This window comes from Podarcis vaucheri (assembly GCF_965113315.1).
Source record: "Podarcis vaucheri genome assembly, chromosome: 4".
NCBI lineage: Eukaryota > Metazoa > Chordata > Lepidosauria > Squamata > Lacertidae > Podarcis > Podarcis vaucheri.
Genome location: NC_138762.1, coordinates 78633997 through 78659064, shown reverse-complemented (window position 1 = coordinate 78659064; position 25068 = coordinate 78633997). Strand labels below are relative to the sequence as shown.

Sequence of the window (25068 nt, the reverse complement as noted above, 5' to 3'; positions counted from 1 at the left end):
ATTTGCACATAACAAATAGGAGTCTACACAACACAAAACACTGTTGCATATGTAGGTTTTATTTTATTTGTTTTTTAATCTAATATTTTGGAAATATACATCCAGGGGGGTTTTTTCTTTATTTTTGGGGGGGGCCCCAAGAGAGTGGGGCCCTGAGCTATAGCTTGTTTAGCTTATACAGTGGTACCTCGGGTTAAGTACTTAATTTGTTCCGGAGGTCCGTACTTAACCTGAAACCATTCTTAACCTGAAGCACCACTTTAGCTAATGGGGCCTCCTGCTGCTGCTGCGCTGCTGGAGCCCGATTTCTGTTCTCATCCTGAAGCAAAGTTCTTAACCTGAAGCACTATTTCTGGGTTTGCGGAGTATGTAACCTGAAGCGTATGTAACCTGAAGCATATTTAACCCGAGGTGCCACTGTACATAAAGCCGGCACTGGCCCAGGTTGATCCTTAGATTGCAATTGCCCAGGCTGCATTTAAAGCCAGGCCACACACACCCAAAGAATCCTGAGAACTGGGATTTGTTAAGGGTGATGAGAACTGTAGCTCTGTGCAGGGTAAACAACAATTGCTAGGGTTATTTGCTAGTGGGCACTTTAAATGTGCTTTCTAAAAAAAATGTATACAGTGAGCTCGTGACAGAGTCAAGCTTCAGAAAAGGAACCAGTAATGCCAAGAGGTCATGCCTAGAAAGAGAACTATGACTGTGTGTTGCTGTTCAGCAAAGATATGGCAATATAAGAATGATGAGCCAAACAAGCTTCAATCCGACTAGGAAACTTAAGCCACATTTGCTTCGTCCTTAAGACTGGTGGTACACCTATGCACACCAACCACATTCCTTAACACATTTCTATTACCATCCAGAAGAACAAGGGGTTCTTCTTTGATTACAGTTTGAATCAGAATCCTAAGAATCTTTATTTGCATCAGCAATAAAATTAAATAAAATGTACTGAATACAGAGGTAAAAACTTAACTACAGAATATACATTTTGGGGTTTTACATCCACAATCAAATAATAGATCTTATTCTAATTGCCCCCACTAAAAATCTTGCCGTTTGATATATAATCCATGAGGATAAATACGCCCTTTTTCTTTAATCAAAAATCAGGATAATGGATTTGACAAAACACTCCAAAGCCAACTTTATTAGGTCATCCAGCCGAAATGTCACAAAGCTGTGAGAGAGGTTTTTTAATTTTTATTTTACAAAAGGGTGAAGGGGAAAGTATTTCTGTCACAGAACTTTAGCGCTGGAAAGGATGACGAGAGTCACCGAGTCCAACTTCTTGCTGAAATGAAGCTTATTTAGCCCAGCGTGGGGTTCTCCAGAGACTACAACTCCCATCATCCCTAGCGACCAGGTCAGGGACGATGGGAGTTGTAGGCCGACGACGACGGCAGCTCCAAGTTTGAGGCAACACCGGACTACAACTCCCATCGTCCCTTTAGCTAGCAGGACCTGTAGTCGGGATTGATGGGAGGTTATGCGACCCAAGTTCGGCAAAAAACCCTGACGAGCCTATATGCCCCGCCCATCCTCTCCTTCCCTCTCCTCACAAGCGAATGACGATTCCCCTCAGAACGCCGAGCCGGCGCTGCGCAGGCGCGGAACCTCTCTTAGGCCCCGCCTTCCGGAGGCGGGGCGGAGCGGCTGCCGCTCCCCGGCGGAGCCTCCCCGCTGTTCTCCCGGCCGCTGCGCCGGTTGTGTCTCCCCGTTTCCTGGTCGCCGCGGCTCCTCCGCCCTCGCATGGCGAATGGGAGGCGTGGCAGGGACCGGGTGCCGCCGGCGCTGCTGGGCGGCCCCTTAGGCGCGCGGGGGGCCGAGACGGAGGCGGAGTCGGCCGAAGAGGAGGTGGTAGTAGCGGCGACGCCGCTGCAGTTGCCCTCGGTGCCATCGACGTCGTCCTTGCGCGGCGGCGGAGGGGTCGCCGCCTGGCCCAGCCGCTTCGTCCTCTGCCTCTACGCCGTGGGCTTCCTGGTGAGCCGGGCCTCGGCGGGCAAGGAGGCCGGGGGAGACCCCGGGGCCGGCAGGCGAAGCCCCCTGAGGGGGTCGGGGAGAGAGGAGAGACCTCTCTCTCAGAAAAAAACACCCCTCTTGAACTCGTGCCTCCCGAGGAGAATGCACTCTGCACATGTTCAGAGGCGCGCGCGCGCACTGCACCGCTGGCTCCTCGCCAGCTATTAAGCCTGCAACTAAAAAAGCAGTATTTTCTTCCCCAAACTTGGGTCTCCCGCCTGCTTTTGGACTAGTTTTCCCCATCGTCCCTGACCACTGGCCCTGCTGGCTAGGAATGACAACGTTTTAGGAACAAAATAAAAAATAAAATTCCTTCCAGTAGCACCTTAGAGACCAACTAAGTTTGTTATTGATATGAGCTTTCATGTGCATGCGCACATGCCATAAGCATAGCTGTCAACTTTCAGATTTGAAAATAAGGGATCAGCAGCCTCACCTGTCCCGGGGACAGTCTATGGGATATCTAACAATCCGGGATAGCAGCGGGAAAGGGCGCTGGAATAAGGGAATTTCCCGCAAAAAAAGGGAAGGTTGACAGCTATGGCCATAAGCACCAAATGTACACAGCCGTTTGGAACACAGGAATAAAGAAAAGTCACCAAACCATCAAATCTAGCATGCAGGGTAGGGGGGCACCTAAGTTATATAATTCGGCATTTGAATGATTAGTATTAGTAATTGTGTTATAATTTGGTGTTGTTATAACGAGACTATTATTGGATTGTAATTGAAAATTAATCAAATGGCACAGTGGTACCACCAGGGATGATTTGGGGGGCACATGTCCAGGGCCATGCCACTGCAGAATGAGCAGGACAGCCCCGTGCCCTCAGATGCAGTAGGGCTAGTTTATCACATCTGTAAGTGAAGTGATGCACAGTGCTGTCTTGAAGAGTTCCTTCAGGCCTAAAATCCTAATGGCCTACACCATTAGGTGCACACACTACATTCAGCAAGCATGCCACATAATTCGCACACCCTCCCCACCCCCATAGTCCAGAAGTATTCCTTAAATGGGAGTTTTATAAGCAAGTGTAGTCATATTTGTTTTATATTACCGGGACAGGTCCTTTCCTTGGGACGCAGCAATAGAATGTGAAGCAAAAGCAAGTGATTACACAACATAATAGGTTTCTGTGTTGTGCAAAAGTTGCTGTGAAATTACAGTGACAATACAGAACTGTACATCACAGTGCATAACTGGCCTGGGTATATATATGCTTAAGTCGCTGAAAATCTGTGTTGTCTGTTTCCAGGATTTCTTTGGTGTCAGCATGATTGTCCCCTTATTAAGCCTTCACATGAAGTCTATAGGAGCAAGCCCAACAGTTGCAGGAGTGGTAGGTGAGCACGTCATCAAACCTTTTAAGCAATTGGAGGAAGTGTGCCTTCCTTTTCAGCGAAAGGCTGTGGAAACCAGCCAGTCCGAAGCAGCAGGGTCTCACTCAGAAGCCTCCGGTATAAAAATGTGCAAGTTGTCATTTAAGTTAGCAACAGTTGTTAATGGACCTCGTGATAGAAGATGAAAGACTTCCCTATACCCTGCTAAGCAGCCAGCTGTGAGGGCCTTTTCTTGAAAGTCTGTCTGTGACATCACAAGGCTGACTCTTGAACAACTGACTTACTTGAAAACCTTTAGCACAGAGCGCCTTTCAGCAGTTTGGGTTGGTGTGTCCAGCTGAGACTTCTGGACGGAGATAGTCTGGCCATAGTTACCCATACGCTTGTTACATCCCCCCTGAAGTATTGCAAAGCATTATACAGTGTGGGAGCCAGTGTGCTGCAGTGGTTAAGAGCGATAGACTTGTAATCTGGGGAACCGGGTTCGCATCTCCGCTCCTCCACATGCAGCTGCTGGGTGACCTTGGGCCAGTCACACTTCTCTGAAGTCTCTCAGCCCCACTCACCTCATAGAGTGTTTGTTGTGGGGGAGGAAGGGAAAGGAGAATGTTAGCCGCTTTGAGACTCCTTAAAGGGAGTGAAAGGCGGGATATCAAATCCAAACTCTTCTTCTTTTTCTTCTTATACACTGTGTTCTCTATGAAAATGGTTCTGAAACTTCAGTTAGTGCAGGTTGTGCTGACCAGAGTTTTGATTATTTACTTGCATCATTTCTTGCCAACCATAGAACTTCTCTGGCTGCCTATTGACTTCTAGGCTCAATTTAAAGTGCTGGTGCTTCTTTTTAAAGCCCTAAATAGGTTGGGACCTAAGTATTTGAAGGAATACCTTCCCTCCCATACCAGCTGCCCACACACTAAAGTCACATGGGCAAGTCCCTTTATTTCACTGGGTCTTCTCCGAGCATTACATAGTTGGATATCACCCTTTGTGATTATCATAAAAGAAACAGAAAGTCTAACGACTAAACCAGTTGTCATTTACATTTTGCTTTATATTACTAGTAAGGCGGGAAGAAGCTGGGCTTAATTATACCATAGGGGGGAAATCCACTACAACTGCTGTTTAGATATTAAATCTGTAAGGAAGAATCCTACCGAGAACATGCCGGGAGTCATATAATATCTCAGAACTCCATCTCTAACTTCAGAGCCAATGTTGGATCCTCCCTTTGGTGGAAACATCTAACTACCACCAGAGCTCTGGCATTGGTAGAGCCAAAGGCAGGTGTGTGTGGGGGGGTGTTGGAAACAGTTTGGGGGGCATGTTGGGCAAGACCAAGAATTGGCCTGGATCCAAACCATATTAGCAACACAGGATGTTCCCAAACTGGGAAGATATTTAGAAAACTTTGTGAATTTCCTACAGTTTCCAGTGGGAAGGAAATGGTTGGTTGGTTGGTTTAAAAAATCAACAACCAGAAAAAGTGCAGAAAAATGCAAAAGTGCTCCTCTGCCTTTGTTTCCACTCTGCTGATAAGAGCCCCAATGAGAGCTTTGTCTAAGGCAGTCAATCTCTGGGGCTTGCCTCCCCTTCCTTAGCATCGCAGCTTGAGTATGCTTAGTTGATGGCCATCACCACAGCTTATGATAGTAAAATTCGTATGTTTTATGTGAAGAAATGCTTCTTTTTCTCCTGAACCTATTCCAGTAATTTGCACTGGTGTACCTGTGCTCTAACTTATTGAAGACGGTTTCTTTTTTTCTTTCTCACCACTGTTTTCACACTATTTATATTCCCATGTGCAAGTCAAATTGAACTTATTCCAAACTGCTTTATGCATGTCAGCATCAGGAGACCCCAAAATCAAACCCTGAGTTTATAACTAAGGACTCAACACATTATAATCTCTTAATTACGCAGTAAAAATGTCAGTGGTTTGCCTTCATTGTGTTCAAATACATGCCAATGAGTTCTTACTTTACTGATTTGTATGCTGCATACAGAGAAGGGGGGCTTCCTTTTTCTTGTGATTTCTTGGTTTTGTGCTATGTTTGCTCCATCCCTTCTCCACCAATTTGCTCACTCACATTAGTGGAATTCCATGCCTTCATGCAGCTCCTTGTTGCTAGTAGATAGGAGATACGCTTCAATGACCTTTTTCCAAATTGTTGCAAATTCAAACGAAAACAATATATCTGGAAGCGTTTATTTTAGTACAATTCAGAAACATGCTATTTCTCAAAGTTCTGAAAGTTTTGCTGTGCACAATTCTGGCCTTTGGTATATGTAACTATGCACTGCACTTGCCCAGTACAAACTGCATCCTGTCGTGGCCTCTTAAGATCAGCTGCCATCTGCCGCCCATGTCTGAATCAAGAGCAGATAAGTTGTGGCCCTCCAGGTGTTGTTGAACTGCAACTCCCACCAAGCCTGGCCCTTGACCATGTTAGACGGGGTTAATGGGAGTTGCTGTCTCTAAAACTGACGGGCACCATGTTGGGAAAGGTGTGTTAAAATGGCATTGGTTCATAGACTGTTCCTGATTGGTTCAATGTTCCATGGCTGCAGAGTTCCATTGGGCTCAAGCAGTGGATTCAAGCTTCCCAACACGAATTTGTGGGAAGGCAACCCCACACAGATTTGTCTGGCATCATATCCCAAGTATTGCAGAAAATATAAGGCATACCTTGGCTTCTTTCAGTGAGTTATTCATACCTCTTCTTTCATCTGTCTTTGACACAGACTCACTAAATGGTGGGATTTTTCCTATTTTTTTTATTTTATTTTTAAATTACCTAGCCGGAAGAGTCAGTGAGCCAAAGTTTGCAGCTGGAACAAGTCAGGATATATTTTCCCCCTTCATTGAAAATCTGCAAAAGGCACTCAATATCTTTTTGTACGCAACCGGGCCAGCTAAAATAGTACCGTATATGCAAACAAATGGGGAGCAGGAGAAGAGATACCCACAAAAGAAATTTGGCAGAACAAATTGATAGAATACATAGAACTAGTAACCATGACCAGGAAACTAAGGAATAAGGATGAGTTAAAGAGAAGAGTGGAGGTGTTTTGGAGATTATTTTAGAGGGTACAATATGCAATTTAACCTACAAGTAGGAGTTAACATATGAGCAGCAGATAACATCCAAAAAGGAAGACTTGAGATGATAATGGGTGAAATATCAGGATATGCCTCAGATCCGGATTTCCCTAGAATGTCACAGAGAGATGGATTGGGAAGTCTTAGGAAAAGAGCTAAGTGGTGGATAACATAAGATGTGTGTATAAAAGCTGGTAAATTGTGTAAATAAAAGTTAGAATTGCATACATAAAGGTTTTTTTAAAAAGTCTATGAAGTTATAATTCTACTCTGATTTTTAAAAATGCTTCCTTCACTTTTAGGATCTTTATATGGCGTTCTGCAGCTCATTTCCAGTACCTTAGTGGTAAGTTTGGTCACCATTTTTAATGTCTGGAATAGTGTGATGCAGTAGATAGAATGTTGCATTTAAATACAGGCATTCCAGCTTCAATTTCTTGTTGAACTCTTTAGCTTATTGGGTCGCTGTGAGTAAGTCAGTATCTCTCAGCTGAGCCTGTTCCATAAGGTTAGTGAGACAATACATACATATGCTGTGGAAGTGATGTGATAAAAACTGATCAAATTAAAAGTGTATTTTTTGAGTGGGATGCATAGTGACAGAGCTGGCATCTAAGAGCTCCATGGGTAGGCAAACTAAGGCCCGGGGGCCGGATCCACCTGAATCGCCTTCTAAATCTGGCCCGTGGATGGTCTGAGAATCAGCGTGTTTTTACATGAGTAGAATGTGTCCTTTTATTTAAAATGCATCTCTGGGTTATTTGTGGGGCATAGGAATTCATTCATTTTCTTTTTCCAAAATATATTCCGGACCCTGACAAGGTCTGAGGGACAGTGGACCCCTGTCTGCTAAACAGACGTAGGGGAGCTTCCATTGTTGTTCAACAAATGACCACCACATGGCAAACTGCATTTGAAACTCCTCAATTTCAAAAGCAATTTGTTGTGCATTATAGGTAGCCTCTTGGGCTGCCTTTATTTTTGGAGACAACAGAGTAATTAAACCATTACGTCAGATTAATTTTGAAATTTCCGCATGTACTTCAAAATAAGAAGCTGCCCTTTCTGTAGCTGGACTTTACTTATTTATTGTTGTTACTGCAGTTCTAGAAAATTATCTAATACATCAGGGAAATACCATGCGGTTCTTTAGCTTTTACAGGATGGGGTCCCTAAATGGTGGCATTTAGGTTCTTCCTCCCCCCCCCCTTAATCCCAGCCTATAACCAAATGTTTATGTCTCCCCCTCCTTTTCTAGAGCTCCAACACCAACCCAAGCAAAAATTGCTTGTTCAAACCAGATATCACAAAACACATTTTTACATTTGTAATCATACCCGTGTTCAGTACCAGTCAGTGCCACTATCTATCTAAAATATCAACTTCTTTATTTAGCTTAACTGTTATTGTCACACTATGTTAAGAGAGTGAAATTATTATCAGAACGCATTAATGAAAAGGGTTGAGCAACAACCCCACCCCTTCAATTAATGTTATTTATAATTCCATGGAAATAGGAAGTAGGCAGCTGTGTTGATTTGAACAGGCTCCTTCTGTATTATCCAGGGATCCTGGAGTGATGTGGTGGGAAGACCTTATTGCCTACTTGTCTGCATTATCTTCAGCGCATTGGGTTATTTTATGCTTAGTGTCTCCAGCAATGTGGTTTTATTTGCTGTTGCCCGGATTTTTGTGGGTAAGTAGCTGCTTGGCTATTCATACCCGAGCTCGGTTCATCTTTCAATCAGTAGTGGATAATCATAGCATAGTTCATTCCTCTTACTTCTGAGAAGCACAAATTCTGAAGAGTTAAATGCATTATATGTAATAGAGCCAGTTAAGCACTTTTAATACCATTTTTCGCCAGTGGGAAAGCTATATTTCTCCCATTTTAATTAAGGGGACAAGATTTGAAACGAGGGCCATGGTATACCCATTCTTGCTATGAGTGATAGAATTATTCAGTGTAGGGCTGTTCTTACTTTTAGGATAGCTTTATCCTTCAAAAAAACCCTCCTAGGGTAGCTTACATTTGTTGTTGTTGTTGTTGCCACAGTCAAAAGTTCCCAAAATGCAACCTTTTAATTTAATTATGGCGTCATTGGTTAGCAAAGTGGGAGCATCTTGTCCTCCAGCCCTGTAGTAAAGCTAGCAACATTGCAAAGTATCTCCCGCCGGCTGTTTGCTAAAGGTATAGGAAATCTCTAAACAAGAACAGAAACAGCAGTCAGTTGCAAAAAGTACATCCTAGTGGGTAAAGGGCACCAGGGATATCCAGGTTCAAATCTTCACTCAGTCAGGAGGCTGGTTAGTTACTTTTGGACCTGTCGCACACAAGCTCAGCTGAACCTTGCTCACAGGGCCTTTGTGAGGATTTGAGGGAAAGGCAGAATAAAAATGCGATAGAAACCATGAATTGCAATATTTTTAAGGCTGATATTATAGTTTCACAATAAAAGCTATTTGATTTAATTTTGTCTTAAAAATAATCTTAAGTATCTGTGATTTTCTTCTCGTAACACTAATGCCCAACTTTAAAATGATCACACAATTAGTCACTTCTGGGGAGGAAGAAGAAGAAGAGTTTGGATTTGATATTCTGCTTTATCACTACCCTAAGGAGTCTCAAAGCAGCTAACAATCTCCTTTTCCCTTCCTCCCCGACAACACACACTCTATGAGGTGAGTGAGGCTGAGAGACTTCAGAGAAGTGTGACTAGCCCAAGCTAGAAACTGAAAAGAAAATTTTATTGCATTTTCAACTTTTCTTTGCTTCTCTGCTGCCTTTATGACATGGGTTTGACAGTTTGGGATCTGCACTTCTCTAAGTAAATTTCTTCTCTAAACACATTTCTCGTTCGTTTCTAGGTATTTTCAAACACACACACTCAGTTTCCAAAGTTCTCATCTCTGACTTGGTTTCTGAGAAGGACCGCCTCCGAGTAATAGGACATTTCAACGCCGCTGCCAGTATTGGTTTCATTCTGGGGCCTGTTGTTGGAGGCTACCTTACGGAGCTCGAGGGGGGCTTTTATATCACAGCTTTCATCTGTGCTTCCATCTTCATCTTGAATGCTGGTATGTTGCTTGATATTTTTCTCTTGATGCCCCTCCTTTTACAATATAAATGTTGTTATTGTTATCAGTCTTTTGTATATTTATTGACCAACTGCAACAGTTGCATCAATGACGGATGGGGAACCTACTGCTCACAGACCCTCCCCATTTGGTCCCCTGTGCCATTTTGGCCAGATGACATCCATTTGCCCTACAAGTAATTGTCAGATCTCCATAGGCAGCATTCTGTTGTAGCCAATGTAATAGATTCAGGTAGGCAGCCGTGTTGGTCTGACGCAGTCGAAATAAATTAAAAAATTGTCCAGTAGCACCTTAGAGACCAACTAAGTTTGTTCTGGGTATAAATCTGAAGAAGTGTGCATGCACACAAAAGCTTATACCCAGAACAAACTTAGTTGGTCTCTAAGGTGCTCCTGGACATTTTATTTATTTCCAATATAAAAGATAGCAGTGTGTGCTTGGTTGTGGCATGCATATGTTGCCACAACAGTTTCTCTGCTTTGGCCCCAAAGTTTGGCTCCATCTTACGTTGGACCTGTGTAATACATTTTGATGGTTACTAGGTTATTTCCAGAAAACGGGCAGCACAGCCTTGATTTGTAAAGGTGTCTCAATTTCCTTTGCAGCTCTTTTCTGGATTCTGCTATGGCTTGAAAAGAAAAAGCATGGTAATGACTGGAGCATTATTAACCCAGTAAAAGGCAGTCCCTTACCAGTGGCAAAGCTCAGCTTGCAGAAGGACCCTCTATCCCGTGAAGCCACAAGGAACAGTACACACCCCCAGACCTCTTGGGCTCAGATTGTCTCTGTGTTGAAGAGGATTCGCAGCATTACCCGTTCCGATCTGCGGGACGTCTTCCTGGTACGGCTACTGATGTCGATCGCAGTCATGCTTTACCATAGCAATTTTGTCTTGGCACTTGAAGAGAGGTTTGGGATCAAACCTAAACTCACCGGTTACCTCATAAGCTACAGCAGCGCGCTTGGAGTGGCTGCCGGCTTTCTGCTCGGACCGATTACAAGACTATATAAGCACAACACCTACGCCATCTTATTGCGGTCCACCATCTTCACCTGCGTGCTCACGATGATATATTCTCTCTCGAAGAACGTATGGGCGGTGGTCCTGTCCTCCACCTTCTTAGCATTTTCGACCACCATCGGACGTACTTGCATTACTGACCTCGAGCTGACTTTGGGGGGGGACCACGCCAGTGGTATGCTCATAGGGGTCGGTCAGTCGGTCTCAGCCATTGGCCGCATACTTTCCCCTCTTCTGTCAGGAATCGCCCAGGAGTTCAGCCCTTGTGGGCCCCCCATTCTCGGGGGCCTGTTGGGATTTATAGCTGTTCTCATCATGGTCCTCAACAAATCACGATACACAGTCATCAGGGGCCCCAGAGTTAAAATGAGATAAGCTGTTAGTGCTGCTACTTAAAAAAGCAACACAACTGAAAGAAATGAGAATGTTAAGGGTTCAGGAGGACTGTTGTAGGGACGCTTTATAACGAAACACTATAGCGTCAAGGAAAGAACAGTTCCCTTATCTTTCATCCTGACCAGTAAACTTAACAGGTAAATTTGAGGCTGGTGAAGGGGCGTTAATTCACACAGCTAATAAGAAATCTTGCTGGTTGTAGTGCAAAGGGAAAGTTGCTGAACATTACATCTATTCAAATAATTTTAAATTGTGATTAAAATCCTGGTGTAGGTATTTTAAAAACAAGTATGACAATAGGACTAGAGCCTGACTCCAGGTATCTGGTGTCATTCCAAAAGAAAAACGGAGAATGGAAGAGATGTTATCCATTTCTGCTGTGGTCCAGTTAGATCTCAAAATGTGGGGCAGACTTCCTTCAAGCCTCACACATTGTTGCCAGAAGATGCAGGGCAAGGTTTGGACTTTCTGCAGGGCTGTGGTCCTTGTATATGTTTGCAGAGGAATGAATCTTTAGTTAACATGCAATTATTAAAGGTGGTGTTCTACTAGTTGTGCCATCTTGGTTTGGAACAATTCTAACACTGAACACTTACTGGGGAAGGGGACCTTAATGACAAATGTGCTTTCGACTTGGGAAGAATACTACCACTCAGGGTCATCAGCTGTGGGGTTTACAAAGCCGCAGCAAAGACTCAAAAGCAGGAAGAGTCCATATTGGGGGTTTTCAAGGAGTTTCCTACCTCCTCCTTTGCTACAGGACATCCTAAGCAAGTCGTTTCCTCTTTATTATGGTTTACTGAAGTGTTGTGTTTCAAGGAATGCATGTTTCCTTTATACTTGAAATAGTACAGGAATGGGGAAAGGCTGCTCTCTGCAGCAGACATCCTTAAAGGAGGCTTGTGACGGCGGCCACATATTTAAAAGAGAGTTTTAACTTGCGTGGCGGCAATTTTGTTGTTGAGTTTGGGGGCTTGGAGGAATTACCTGGTCAGGTTTGTCAGGAGCATTGGTTTCGTACCAAGTGTAATGATGTGATGTAACATGAGAGCATTGAAGCTGGAATCTGTATTACATGTAACTCAAACCTCAAGAGCCACAAACCTTAAACTAACGGTATGCCTTTTTGAAAACAAGTAGATGGAGCTTGCTTCAAAAATATATAGATAGGGATGTCCCTGTTTTGTATTCATCCGTCTTTGATCAGCTGCTTGAAATAGAAACAATTGTCCAATCAACTCCAGCTGAAATATAATGAAATATGGCCTGCTTTTTAGTTAAAATGGCACTGGCACAGGCTTGGACAACTTGGTCCCACTAAGATTAATGCATATTGTAGACTGCAATCTGAGGGAGGCAGCAAAAACAAGAACGCTTGGGAGGCTGCACTCATTTAATAAAACAGATAAGAAAAAAATGTGATGCATTTACAAAACAGGCAAGATAGAATTGTCATCCGTACTAAGGCTGCAATTCTAAGCGTATTTATTTAGGGCCTAACTACATATTGCACACAAAAGCAAGGAAATGAACCTTGATGGCCTCACCATCCTGAAAAGCTAGTTGGCAAGGGATGATGTTGAACATTTTTTCTGCCTGCTGCTTCTGCAGTCCAGGTTGCACCTCTTCCGCTTTTACTCTCCACACCCTCCAAATGAAAGTCCAGTTGCATTTGTCATAAAATTTAAGGCTAGAATTTCAAAGCATGTGAGAGTAGCTGTGGTGAGATGGGGGTCAGAGCAAAGAGGTGGTGAGTTGGGAGCTGGTTAAGTACCTCTGCCCAAGCGTAGATGCATTCTGTTCCTAGGAACCTTTGCTTGCTTTAGTGCCGTCCAGGAAGAGGCTCAATTCCTAGGGAAATGTGTGTATGAACATTTACCTGCTCACAGTTCAAAACTGGCCTGCAAAGTTTCTTTTGAAACTGCGAGCTCAGAAAACAATCTTAACTACTTACATGATGTAGCAGAATAAACATTTAGGAATCATTTCTCGTATCTGTGGAGCATTCGGGACAAAGAACATCCGTAAAAAGAGTCCCTCAGGGATGCATTGTACTTCATTTGAAGGCAGTTTAAAATGGCTTCGCATTGTTCTCTTGAAAGTTAAGAGCTCTTGGAATTACATAACAATGTTGGTAACTGGAAATAAAAGGGAAAAGAATGTCCACCTTTTCTGCTTGTCGTCAGTTATTGTTGTCTATTTGCTTATTATTTCAGCCAAAATAATTGCTGGTCTATAAATTGCAAATCCCACACAGAGGCTGTTCCAAACAGCTTCCATGTGTTGAGTATTTACACTTGTAAAGTGTTTACACTATTTATTATCATCAGAGTGATTCACAGAACAAAATCAAAATATAAAAGCACAAAAATATATAATCGAAATAAAAACAATACCCCCCCAAAAAAAACCCCACATTTTAAAGGGGCACTTGTAGAACAACTTGCTATATGGATTATCAATTGGAGTTTTCACACCATTACCAACCACTCCTAAGGCTGTTTGAGGTGATTGTGTCGGGAGTCCTGTGGTGGTGGCAAACCTTGTAGTTTAGCCACATTATAAATAACAAACATTTTTGTACTAAATGATAAACAATAGTTACATCACATGTATAGAGTTTGGACTTCCTCACTTTGTCACTGCCTGGTTCCTCAAATATTAGTTTGTTATGCGAGGCATAAACTACCCACATTACTCTGCAATCTTCAGTGGGGCTTACTCCAAGGTGAGTATGTATAGGACTCTGTCTTCAAATGATCAACTCTTCTCACAGAGCTTTTAATCACCGTTAGCTGATGATTGATACTTTTGTATAAACATGAAGTATTCTGTGTTGGTACAGAGCAAACTGAAAAGAAAGTTGTGTTTTGTATCTTCCAACAGATGGCACTAGAGATTAGGTATTACTTCAGCAGTTCTGCTTTCAAGGCATCCGTAAACTTACTGCAGCACAAACCCAGGAAAAACTAGCCAAATAAAGATGTATTATGCTATTAGAACTGCTTGGGAAATGTTTGTCAAAATCATATTTTTTCATAGCCCCATCCAGTTTATGCTTCATTTCACACTTTGCCATTCTGTATATATATCTTTTCATTTATTAAGCAAATATAACTGTATTTTCCGTGAAATAAAATCCAGATCCATAAAACCTACTGAGAGGATCAAATTCAATTTTGAAGTCAATAAACGAAACAATTTTGGACTGAAAACAACGTATTGAGGTGACTATCCAATCATGAGCTCATTTACTTATTTGTTCAAACTTTGTAGGTTTAAGACAAAAATGACAAAATGCTCCAGAAAAGTGCATATATATTTATAAATTAATATATTTCAAGTGATAAGTTTCAACAACTAAATCCAAAGAGTTGTTGGAATTATCAAGTAGAGGGGCATTTCTGACAATGCATAAGAGCAGTATATTCCCATACCACTTTTCTATTACAGTAAAAAGCATGGCAATGGAAATAAAAGCTTTTCCATTTACATCTTTACATAGTGTTAGAATTTGGGTTTCAGAAGCAACTTCCATATTGCATGGGCAAAATGATAAAGGCTATACTGCGGCCTTAATCTCTTGCATTTGTTCAGTTTCACAGTTTGCAACACCTAATTGTGTTTCAGTGCATCAGGCACTCTTAGAATTGCTTTCTGAGGATGAATTCTTTTAAAAAGAAGTGCATTGTGCAATTTCTTAGTGCAACTTATACTGCAAACCTGCCACTGGCAAACACACAAAACGCAATTTACATTCAAAAGTACTGTATCTAACTGATAAAACTTATCTTCATCGCAGAAGTTTAAAAACAAAATATAAAACAAAATAGTTGCATTATTTGGTTCCACAGAAGGTGAAGAGTTTTTTGTTTTTTTCACGTAGTGAAATAACATGATTTCTTTCCCTCCCATCCCCAACCAGTACCCATGAACTTAAATGGCTCCATCTGTCCAATTTAAAGTGCCTCCCACTGCTGTTCATTGTTAATGGCTCCATTTAGCAGCTTTCAATATGGTTTATTCTCGGATTTATCACTAGGCCTTTTTGAAGCCTGTCGGATTAAACGAGGCGGTGGGAGTGGTTTGGCGGGTCCCTCATCTTCCGCTGACTCTTCTTCGTTCAGTGCGCCAAATGCTGGCCTTGGCAAAAGTGGTTGTCTGAAGCCTCTGTTTCCCTGGCTTGCCGTCTCTCTGTTGTTCCTCTCCGTTTCGTTTTTCCATTCCATCCTACACTGCTGCTGTCGAATCCTCTGGTCTCTCAGAATTTTTCCTGCTTGGGATTTCAAATTCAGCACTGTGCTTTGATCAGATTCAGAATCGCTGTCGTCCGGTACTGTAAATTAAAGTATATATTAATATATGCAAAACAAAATCTCAGCATGCCCAGTGCTTCACTACGCAAAGTACCATGATGTAACGATGGCCCTATTTGGGGGGGTTATCTAACACCATTAACAATTATATGAATCGAGAGAGCAGAGTTATGCTTTCCAGTGCAATCACGGTTCCACACCATGGGGTAGGGGAAAATCATACAGTGGTACCTCAGGTTAAGAACTTAATTCATTCTGGAGGTCCGTTCTTAACCTGAAACTGTTCTTGACCTGAAGCACCACTTTAGCTAATGGGGCCTCCCACTGCCACCACACCACCGCCACACAATTTCTTTTCTCATCCTGAAGCAAAGTTCTTAACCCAAGGTATTATTTCTGGGTTAGCAAAGACTAACGTGAAGCGTCTGTAACCTGAAGCGTCTGTAACTGAGGTACCACTGTACTTGCATAAAGCAAGTGCCCTCCTACACATGTCTGCTTCCCCATATGTAGATTGGGGGCAGCAACAAAGTGAGTTCCCACTATCCTTCCCCACACATCATGTATTTAATCATGCAAGTGTCCAGGTGTAATGTATTAAAGGTAAAGGTACCCCTGCCCGAACGGGCCAGTCTTGACAGACTCTGGGGTTTGTGCGCCCATCTCACATCTATTGGCCGGGGGCCAGCGCTGTCCGAAGACACTTCCGGGTCACGTGGCCAGCGTGACAACGCTGCTCTGGCGAGCCAGAGCCGCACACGGAACGTCGTTTACCTTCCCGCTGGTAAGCGGTACCTATTTATCTACTTGCCCCCGGGGGTGCTTTCGAACTGCTAGGTTGGCAGGCGCTGGGACCGAGCAGCGGGAGCGCACCCCGCCGCGGGGATTCGAACCGCCGACCTTTCGATCGGCAAGCCCTAGGCGCTGAGGCTTTAACCCACAGCGCCACCCGCGTCCCCTGTGTAATGTATTACTAGTTTCCTAAAACTGTGGTGCATTTCATTACCTATGGTCCAACTTCCTGCCATAGCCAAACACATCCTTACACTGTCATTTTTTGCCAGCAAGTTTTTATTTGGAATTTAAGGTTTGCCGCAGCGGGGGGGGGGGGTGTCTAATGAAAACGAAAGTTCATGCTGCCACTGCTAATACCAAGTCTTACCACATGAGGGCACAGTCAGTCTCAGTACACAAAAATGATGGGAGAAGGACATATTGCAGAGGTTTTTACCACCCTCGCAACTTAACTTTGGGACACGTACCACATTATTCCCCAGCTCTGTAGCGAAAATTGCACAAGCTTACCTACCCAAAGCTGCCTATACTAGGGTTGCCAGATTTCAAACAGTGAAAATCCAGACAGAAAAGTTGTTGGTGTCCTCTCAAGTGAGAGGTCGCAGGACCAGTGGTCAGGGATGATGGGAATTGTAGTCCAAAAACAACAGCAGAAGACCCAAGTTTGGGAAACACTGATGGTGCATTGGAACTGAGTGCTTATTTACTTTTAAGTAAGAGTTACATAATTTTCAAAGCTATCTGTAAGGAATTCTCTGCCGGAGAAGCAGTTGCAAGGTTAGACGTGCAAACAGGAGATATTAAATCAAAGGCACAGCAGCCCTGAGATGTTATATTTGCCTGCCCACACTGGACAGGCTGGTGCTGCAATTGCATTGTGCGGAAAAAGAATTGCCAAACTTCAGGTCTGAGAAAAAACACAGAAAACATTGGGTGGTGATGATTGTATAGGGGAGTTTTTAGTGTTCAATGTTTTACTGTGTTTGATGTTCTAATTTGTTGTAAGTCACCTAGAGTGGCTGGGGCAACCCGGTCAGATGGGCGGCATAAAAATAAATAAATGATGATGATAATGATGAAGCTTGGGAAATCATAACAGGCAGATAAACAACAACACTGTCGTTATTTTCCTGTTCCAGAGAGAGAACATGACATCTTAGGACAGACTTTTGAGATGAAAAAAGCTGTTTTGCAAAGGCATGTAATTAACAAGCAAGGTCTTAAGCAGGGGTTAGCAAACTTTTTCAGCAGGGGGCCGGTCCACTGTCCCTCAGACCTTGTGGGGGGCAGGACTATATTTTTTTGGGGGGGATAATGAACAAATTCCTATGCCCCACAAATAATCCAGAGATGCATTTTAAATAAAAATACACATTCTACTCATGTAAAAACACACTGATTCCCAGATCGTCTGCGGGCCGGATTTAGAAGGCAAATGAGACAGCCCTGGCCCCCGGAACTTAGTTTGCCTACCCATGGTCTTAAGAGTCTAAGACATTAGACACAGTTGCAAGAATCTGATTGATGAAAATCTGGCTAAGTGTCCTAGTCACCACAGCAACCATTCAAAAGTTGTTTCCATTTGCTTGAACCTGATGTTCACATAACAATTTATTTGTTTATTATTTTTCCTTCACGTGCATGTGCTGAGTAAGAGATGTTCCGTTTAAAGCAGAGGGTATGAAAGGAACAGGTGAACACACAATGCAGTGCTATTGGGAACTCAACATTGTGGTGAATCAATGGCTGAGATCCAAAGAATCACACAACTAGCACCTCACACCCCGGGCCTTTGGGCTTGTGGTTCTACAAGCAGGCACCTCCCTGACTGCTTTGGCAACAATGGAGCCGTTCCAAAGCAGTTCATGGCTGGGAATCTACAGCGCAAAGGAGGAAAGCCAAGAATGGTACTGTACGTTCAAGCCTTTGGGTGTGTCTAAAGTAGCTTTGGATCTGGGCCTAGGGCTATAAAGTCAGAGGACAGTAAGTTTTTTTTCCGCCTCCCTGAAAATTAAAGGTGCAGTGATAGAGCCACTTCATCCCATATTCCGCAAGTTTGGTAGGTTTTTGTGGAGATAAGATCTACAATATAAGGCCTAAAGGATGGGGATGTGCCGCAGAGGCAAATATGGCTCCATCATACCCCTTTCCAGGGCTGGGGCTTCAGCCAGATAACGCCCCTTCCTGCTAGGTGTACTGCCCTGCTAGAGACTCCTTCCTTCCTCTCCCTTTTTCTCTAGATAGAATGCAGGCAGCAGCAGTTGCTGCTCCTTGCCACTGTTGGTCACTCATCTGAGCAGGTAAGCAGCTGCCATCCCAATGGCTACCATGCTACCCCTTGTGTATACTATATACACAAAGCATACATGCAATCGCATGCACCAATACACAAAAAATCACCAAGAGCACCTTTTCGGCAAGTGAAAGAAATGGACCTATTTGCATAGGGAGTAGCAGTTCTTTTGGAAAGTATGGCAATAACCCATGATCCTCTCTGGCACATTTGCTTGTTTTCCTGGTAACCACTTCATTAACGAAACAAAACAAAAGCCAAATTCACTCTTCTTTTTACTCAGAAACTGTATTACCTTTATAAGAAGATTGATTTCTTTTCCGTACTCTCTCGGGGAGTTTAGTGTTTTTAGGCAGTGACAGATAGCGGGGTGGTTTGGCTGCCGCCTGCAGAAAGAAACATGAAATGTGTTCTGTACAAGCAAAGTGAAATATATGCATGATTAGTATTACGGCAGCTTCTGATACATTTTGTACCTGGGGACAAGTGCAAGAGTGTAAAATACATATTACACTGTGAGTTGTGATGGGGCCGTTATTTTTTCAACTCCCTTGTGCAAACTCTGATGGATCAGTTGGTAGAGCATGAGACTCTTAAACTCAGGGTCGTGGGTTTGAGCCCCACGTTGGGCAAAAGATTCCTGCATTGCAGGGGGCTAGACTGGATGACCTCCGTGGTCCCTTCCAACTCTACAATTCAACAGTTCTGTGTTATACAAGTACCTGTCTTGACAAGCTGCTGCCCCTCTTCACGGTCTCCCTCAGGCTGTGTCGGCGACGAATCAAAATTTCTTTTGCCTGCTTTTCGCTTGCATCTTCAGCGAGACTGTATCTGTTGTATGATGGAGTCTGAAATGAGAATAAAAGCAACGGCCATATTAATGCCATGAGTGGTATAGGGCTGCAAACTAGCTATAATTCAGCGCTTTAAGAAATCTCACAGAAACTCAAACTAGAATAATGTTTACAATGAATTATATGCAGCCAAGGTGTGTAATTTAATGCTTGTTCAGCCCTTGGACCTTGGGTTGTTGTTTGGTTGTTACTGTGATGTTAACATATGAGAGTGCTGGAGGTGAATTAGTTAAACAAGTTACCCAATCAGAACCCAGGGGGTGGAGTCAGAGGGACTATAAAACCAGCTCTGGGATGGGCAAAAGGGGAGTTTGTTGGGAGTTGGGTGGTTGGTTGGAGTGGGAGTGAATTAGGATAGAGTCTGTGGGTAGGTTGAGTTAGTGTAGCAAAATAAGTCGAGTCAGGAACAGTTAGGAGCTAGGAAGACAAGTAAATATCCGAGAGGTGGTTTAGTGAGTGAGAGCAGGTAGCGGAAGTTATAGGTCTGAATAGGCACCCTATGATTGTAATTGACCGATACCGTTTATGAAACCACACGCTTGTTAAACTGCAATAAATAAACAGAAGTTTATGTCCCAATTTAAACCTGACTGGACTCAGTATTGTACCAGGTAGGGCCTGGGTGGTGGCAGTGAGAAATAAAGTGGTGGCACAGGGATCAATAGACGGTGAACCATCCGGGGACCCTGTGTGATCGCCACAGTAAAGCATACAAGAAATAAGAATTTTAAGCATTGCAAGTTGTGTTCATAACATTTAAGCAACTGCAATATCCCTCTACCCCATTCTGGGTGATTTCCCTCTTGCCCTGGAGCCCCACAGGACTCCCCCTCCTGTTCAGGAGGCTCCCCAATCCTCTGGAGAAGGCTTTCAGCGGATGCAAGGATGGCAAGAAAGAGGTGGAGAAGGAGGATAGAAGGATCAGCTGAACAGGCTACTTTTCACTTGCACTAAACCACTGGACATAATTCTTCATTTTTTAAATGTTCACTCTCCTTCAAAAATATAAATTCCCTGCTTTGATGGGATCTAGGTCTATAAAGATTTTAAGGACAGACGCCATTACGGGCATCGTACAATCAGGAATGTGAAAGAGATGGCCCATTTAGACATTTCTATATTATCACACAGTACAGTGGACCCTCTAGTTACATACCGCTCTGGATACGTAACTTTCGGGTTATGAACGCGGCAAACCCGGAAGTGTATACTTCTGGGTTTTGCTGTGTGCGCATGCGCAAAAGCGCTCTGTGCGCCACACACATGGGTGGAAGTGCTCAATCGTGCGCATGCAGAAGCAGAACCTCTGCCTTCAGACTTTTCAGGTTGTGGATGGACCCCCGGAACAAATTTAATTCGTATCCGGAGGGTCCACTGTAAAATGCAGTGGAATACATTATGTGGAGTTGTATTTAATCATCAGAAACCCTGGGTGATCAATTCCAGCTTAAACAATAGGATCGTGAACATTAACAGCTACAATAAGCTTCAACATCCTATTTACATAGAGGTCGGCTGCACAGGGTTCTCTTAACAACCAGCGGAGAAGGAACTATTTTAAGCTACTGTGAAACTTACCTATGCACATCACCTTAAATCTGTGTATGTATTAAGTGTGTGTTTGTGTGCGTGTGTAGCTCAGAATATTGAGAATTTATGCTCATGCCTAGTGCTGAGTGGCACATCTTTGTGTTCTAGAAAACTATCACAAACTCCTCTTCTTAAGACATTTTATAAAGCCTGGAGTACAACTTCTCATGCTTCTTTGTCTTTACCATGTTTATTTATCAGCTTTCCCATACACTAATCCTAAATACATTTTCCCAGAGGCGAGTCCCACTGATTTTAATGGAAATGGCTTCCAGGTAAGTTTGCTTAGGATGGCATCCTGGTGATTTTATTAAGGGAGGAAAAAACATTGCCAGCTGAGAAACTAGATACATTCACCACAGGGTGTTCCATTAATGCTGTATTCTACTTACTCTTTGCCGTATCTGATAGAGATTTTTTGTTAAAATGTATCTTATATCATCCATCTTGGCAGGATAGGAAGGTCTTATTTCTTCTTCTTCTTCTTCTTTAAGTTCACTATAAGAAGGTGAAACAAAATATAAAGGAAAACATGTAATAACTTGCACTACTATAAATAAGGCCACAGCTAGGTAAAGGTAAAGGGACCCCTGACCATTATGTCCAGTCGTGACCGACTCTGGGGTTGTGGTGCTCATCTCGCTCTATAGGCCGAGGGAGCCGGCGTTTGTCCGCAGACAGCTTCCGGGACATGTAGCCAGCATGACTAAGCCGCTTCTGGCGAACCAGAGCAGCGCACAGAAATGCCGTTTACCTTCCCGCCGGAGCGGTACCTATTTATCTACTTGCACTTTGACATGCTTTCCAACTGCTAGGTTGGAAGGAGCAGGGACCGAGCCACGGTAGCTCACCCCATCGCAGGGATTCGAACCGCCAACCTTCTGATCGGCAAGTCCTAGGCTCTGTGGTTTAACCCACAGCACCACCCGTGTCCCAAGGCCACAGCTACCTGGAAGTAATTGCCACTGAACTCAGCAGGGCTACTTCTGAGTATACAGAATTTCACTGTTACTCACATTTCTCCATAAATGGTGCCGGGGCGGGGGGGCAGAGAATGCCTATCCTTACAATTTCTATAACAAAAGTCCCAGCTGGTCTAACTATAGCTATTACATTTCAGACAATTTCAAGATATATGCAAGAACACAAATAGAATTCTAGCAAAATCCCAAATAGGACTGAGTCATGTGTTCTTTTAAATGTAACCATGATAGAATTTTGTTCACATTTGTTACTGGTGGGTATGTCAACCGACTGAAGATTGCTTTGAAAACTTGAAAACATCAGACAGGAAGTAATTTCAGTGTAAAAAATTTCATGGCACCTCACAGTAAAAAGCATGCATTAATTGTTAGAAGGAAAAACTATCTTCAAGATGTCAGTTGCCATTCCGTATTACAGTAAGACAGGTTGTTTGTGGAAGGGCTGTAGTTTACTGGTTGGGTATCTGCAGTAGGTCTGATATTCAAGTCCTGAAATCTCCAGTTAGGGCTGGGTGACACTCCAGTCTGAAAACCAGGAAAGCTACTGCTAGACAGTATTGAGCAAGATGGGAGAATCATGGGCCTCAGGAGCAAGATCCATTGAGTTGAATGGACTTTACTCACAGCTGAGTGCATGTAGGATTACAGCTTGGATGTTTGATACTAAAATCCTGTGTATTTCAACTAGTTCAAGGAAGTTCAATGGGGCTTATTCCAGGTAAGTGGGTATAGAGGTTGCAGCTCTGGTTGATTAATTTACCAACTGAACTCTCATTGAGTTTGCCCATTCACTAATAACATTATTAAAAGCCTTTTTTGCAGTGCCTCCACTTTTGCGGATACAATGGGTAGATACAACAGGTTTTGGGGCCTTTTCAGTGGTGGCACCTTGGTCATGGAATGTTCTCCTTGAAGAAGTTCACATGCCACTTACTTTATTGTCATTATAGCACCAAATAATAATAATAGTAATAAATCCCAGGCATTTAAAGTGTTTTATTCTTGGTGTTGGATCCATATATTGTACAGCCATTGTTGTATTTAGCTTTAATAAGTTGTTGTTTTTTATTATAAGCTGTTTCTTTCTTCTATTGCAAGCCATCTGGAAGACTAGTTAATCCTAGATGTAGAAAATACTGTTTAATTCACTTTTGGCTATGACTTGGCAACTGTAGATAGATAGATAGATAGATAGATAGATTCTTTATTGTCATTACACAAGTGCAACATTGCACAAAGTGCAACGAAATTGGATGCCATCCCTTAAAACAACAAAAGCAAGACAACAACAACAACCAAACAAACCACATTCCAGCCACACCCACACCACACCCATCAAACTCCCAGGTCACACTAACGAGTTACAGCATTCAAAAGGGCCACAGCTCTTGGATAGAAACTGTTTTTCAGTCTATTTGTCTTTGACTTGATGTTTCTATATCTTCTGCCAGAAGGCAGTAGTGCAAACAGACAGTGTCCCGGGTGAGATGAATCCTGCAGGATGTTATTTGCTTTCCTAAGACAACGAGAACCGTACAGTTCTTCCAAAGATGGGAGAGGATGACCAATAATCCTTTGGGCTATGGTTATGACCTTCTGGAGCACCTTCCTCTCCCTAGCTGTACAACTGGAGAACCAAGCACAAATACAGTATGTAAGAATGCTCTCTATGGAGCCTCGGTAGAAGGACACCAGCAGTCTCTCACTCAGATTGTTCTTCTTTAAAAGTCTGAGGAAATAAATTCTCTGCTGGGCCTTCTTCACCAGAGCAGTGGTATGTGCGCTCCAAGTCATGCCCTGATCGATAGCTTCAAAATGCAACTTAATCAAGATTCAAACTAGCAATGATATTACACCCTACTGCCCTCAACTTACCTTATAGAAGCCAGCGATGGTACCGTACTTATCATTCCACACTCTGCCATCTCTATCGCATGCTTTATTTCAAGTTTCTTGTACAGGGAAACTATACTTGATTTAGGCTCACTTTCCCTAATCAGAAGCCTTCGCAGGTATTTCTTGTCAAACTTTATAAACCTGTGAGGAGCAGAAGCAATGCTGCAGATTAAATTCTAAAATGCTGCAGTGTCTTCTAAACACTGTTACAAGGTCAACTTTCAGTTTTTGATATGGATAGCCTGTGCAGGGAATGGCAGCCAAAATTCTGCTCACAGGCAGGACTAGGAGCAGCCTGAGCTATAACCAAAAGACAGGTGGAAGACATACTCTGAAATGCTTCCTATATGACACACACAGTGAGCACCCCTGAATTATTCCCACTGTTATAGTTTCCAGCTTAATCCTTTTGCTTCCTCTGCTGCTTTTTGGAACTGCCTGGCAAATTGGAAAATTCCCAGCTTAGAAGTAACCAAAGGGGATGGTCCCAGTTACTGTTAATTTTCACCTTCCACTTTTTAGGCCAGGAAGAGACAAGACCAGGCTTCCTCAACCTCAGCCCTCCAGATGCTTTGAGACTACAATTCCCAGCATCCCTGACCACTGGTCCTGCTAGCTAGGGATCATGGGAGCTGTAGCCAAAAACATCTGGAGGGCCAACGTTGAGGAAGCCTGGACAAGACCTCTAACCAATACTGTAACCTCTTAATCCAGGTGTAGTACCCATCCTGACTTCAATGAGAAAGGAAAGAGGGGTTATTAGCCTTTGTTAGTCTCTCTCTTTCTTATGCCTCTAGATATTTTTCCTGGTGTAGAAGGCCTTCATGCCATCTCCCTTCCATCGAACTCCAGCTCCACAGAAATAAAGGACGGGTGTCAAATACTCTCTGTCTCCTCACAAGTCCCTCAGCTGTCAGACTTTTCATTCCCATCCATGTCTCATAAGCCACCTTTTCTCAGGTATTAAAGTCAGCCCCTCGCCCTTTCACATTCCCAGGCAGCTTACTGCTTGGTCTCATCCTCTCTCTTCCCCCTGCCTCTATCGTCCAGCCCACAAGCTTCTTCTAGCCTCAGCTACCCTACACACAGAGAGACATTCTCTGACCAATTTTCCCACATCCTAACTTTCCCATATACCTGTATGGATGCTGATTGAATGGGCAGCTTGAATCATTAGGGGTTAAGGCTACTGATACCGTGCTGTTTGTGAAAGTCCGAGTCCTGATTAACACCTTTTTAAGAAATACAGTGGTAGCTGCTGCCGCACCGCCGGAGAACGATTTCTGTTCTCATCCTGAAGCAAAGTTCTTAACCTAAGGTACTATTTCTGGGCTAGCGGAGTCTGTAACCTGA

The 25068-nt window shown here is 43.3% G+C and overlaps 2 protein-coding genes across 4 annotated transcripts in view; one reads left to right on the top strand and one right to left on the bottom strand.

The window, feature by feature from the left end:
• Positions 1-1559: 1559 nt before the first annotated feature.
• MFSD9 (major facilitator superfamily domain containing 9) lies at positions 1560-13152 on the top strand. Of its 3 annotated transcripts, none has more exons than XM_082218700.1 (6): positions 1560-1989; positions 3285-3368; positions 6775-6818; positions 8039-8168; positions 9341-9550; positions 10177-13152. In XM_082218700.1, the coding sequence occupies exons 1-6, from the start codon at positions 1575-1577 to the stop codon at positions 10965-10967; spliced, it is 1674 nt and encodes a 557-aa protein (XP_082074826.1). In that variant the 5' UTR covers positions 1560-1574; the 3' UTR covers positions 10968-13152. The 3 variants fall into 3 exon arrangements, with proteins under 3 accessions (XP_082074826.1, XP_082074827.1, XP_082074828.1); XM_082218702.1 differs by having other exon boundaries at positions 1692-1989; positions 3285-3372; XM_082218701.1 differs by lacking the exon at positions 3285-3368.
• A 193-nt stretch (positions 13153-13345) lies between these two features.
• Positions 13346-25068, bottom strand: part of SLC9A2 (solute carrier family 9 member A2) — a 30457-nt gene continuing 18734 nt past the window's right edge. The window contains exons 8-12 of the mRNA XM_082218614.1: positions 23695-23856; positions 21229-21334; positions 19115-19240; positions 18688-18778; positions 13346-15324 (exon numbers count right to left, since the gene is read on the bottom strand). Coding sequence (XP_082074740.1) covers positions 14999-15324; positions 18688-18778; positions 19115-19240; positions 21229-21334; positions 23695-23856 — 811 coding nt within the window. The 3' untranslated portion in view covers positions 13346-14998. The remainder of the gene's footprint in view (positions 15325-18687; positions 18779-19114; positions 19241-21228; positions 21335-23694; positions 23857-25068) is intronic.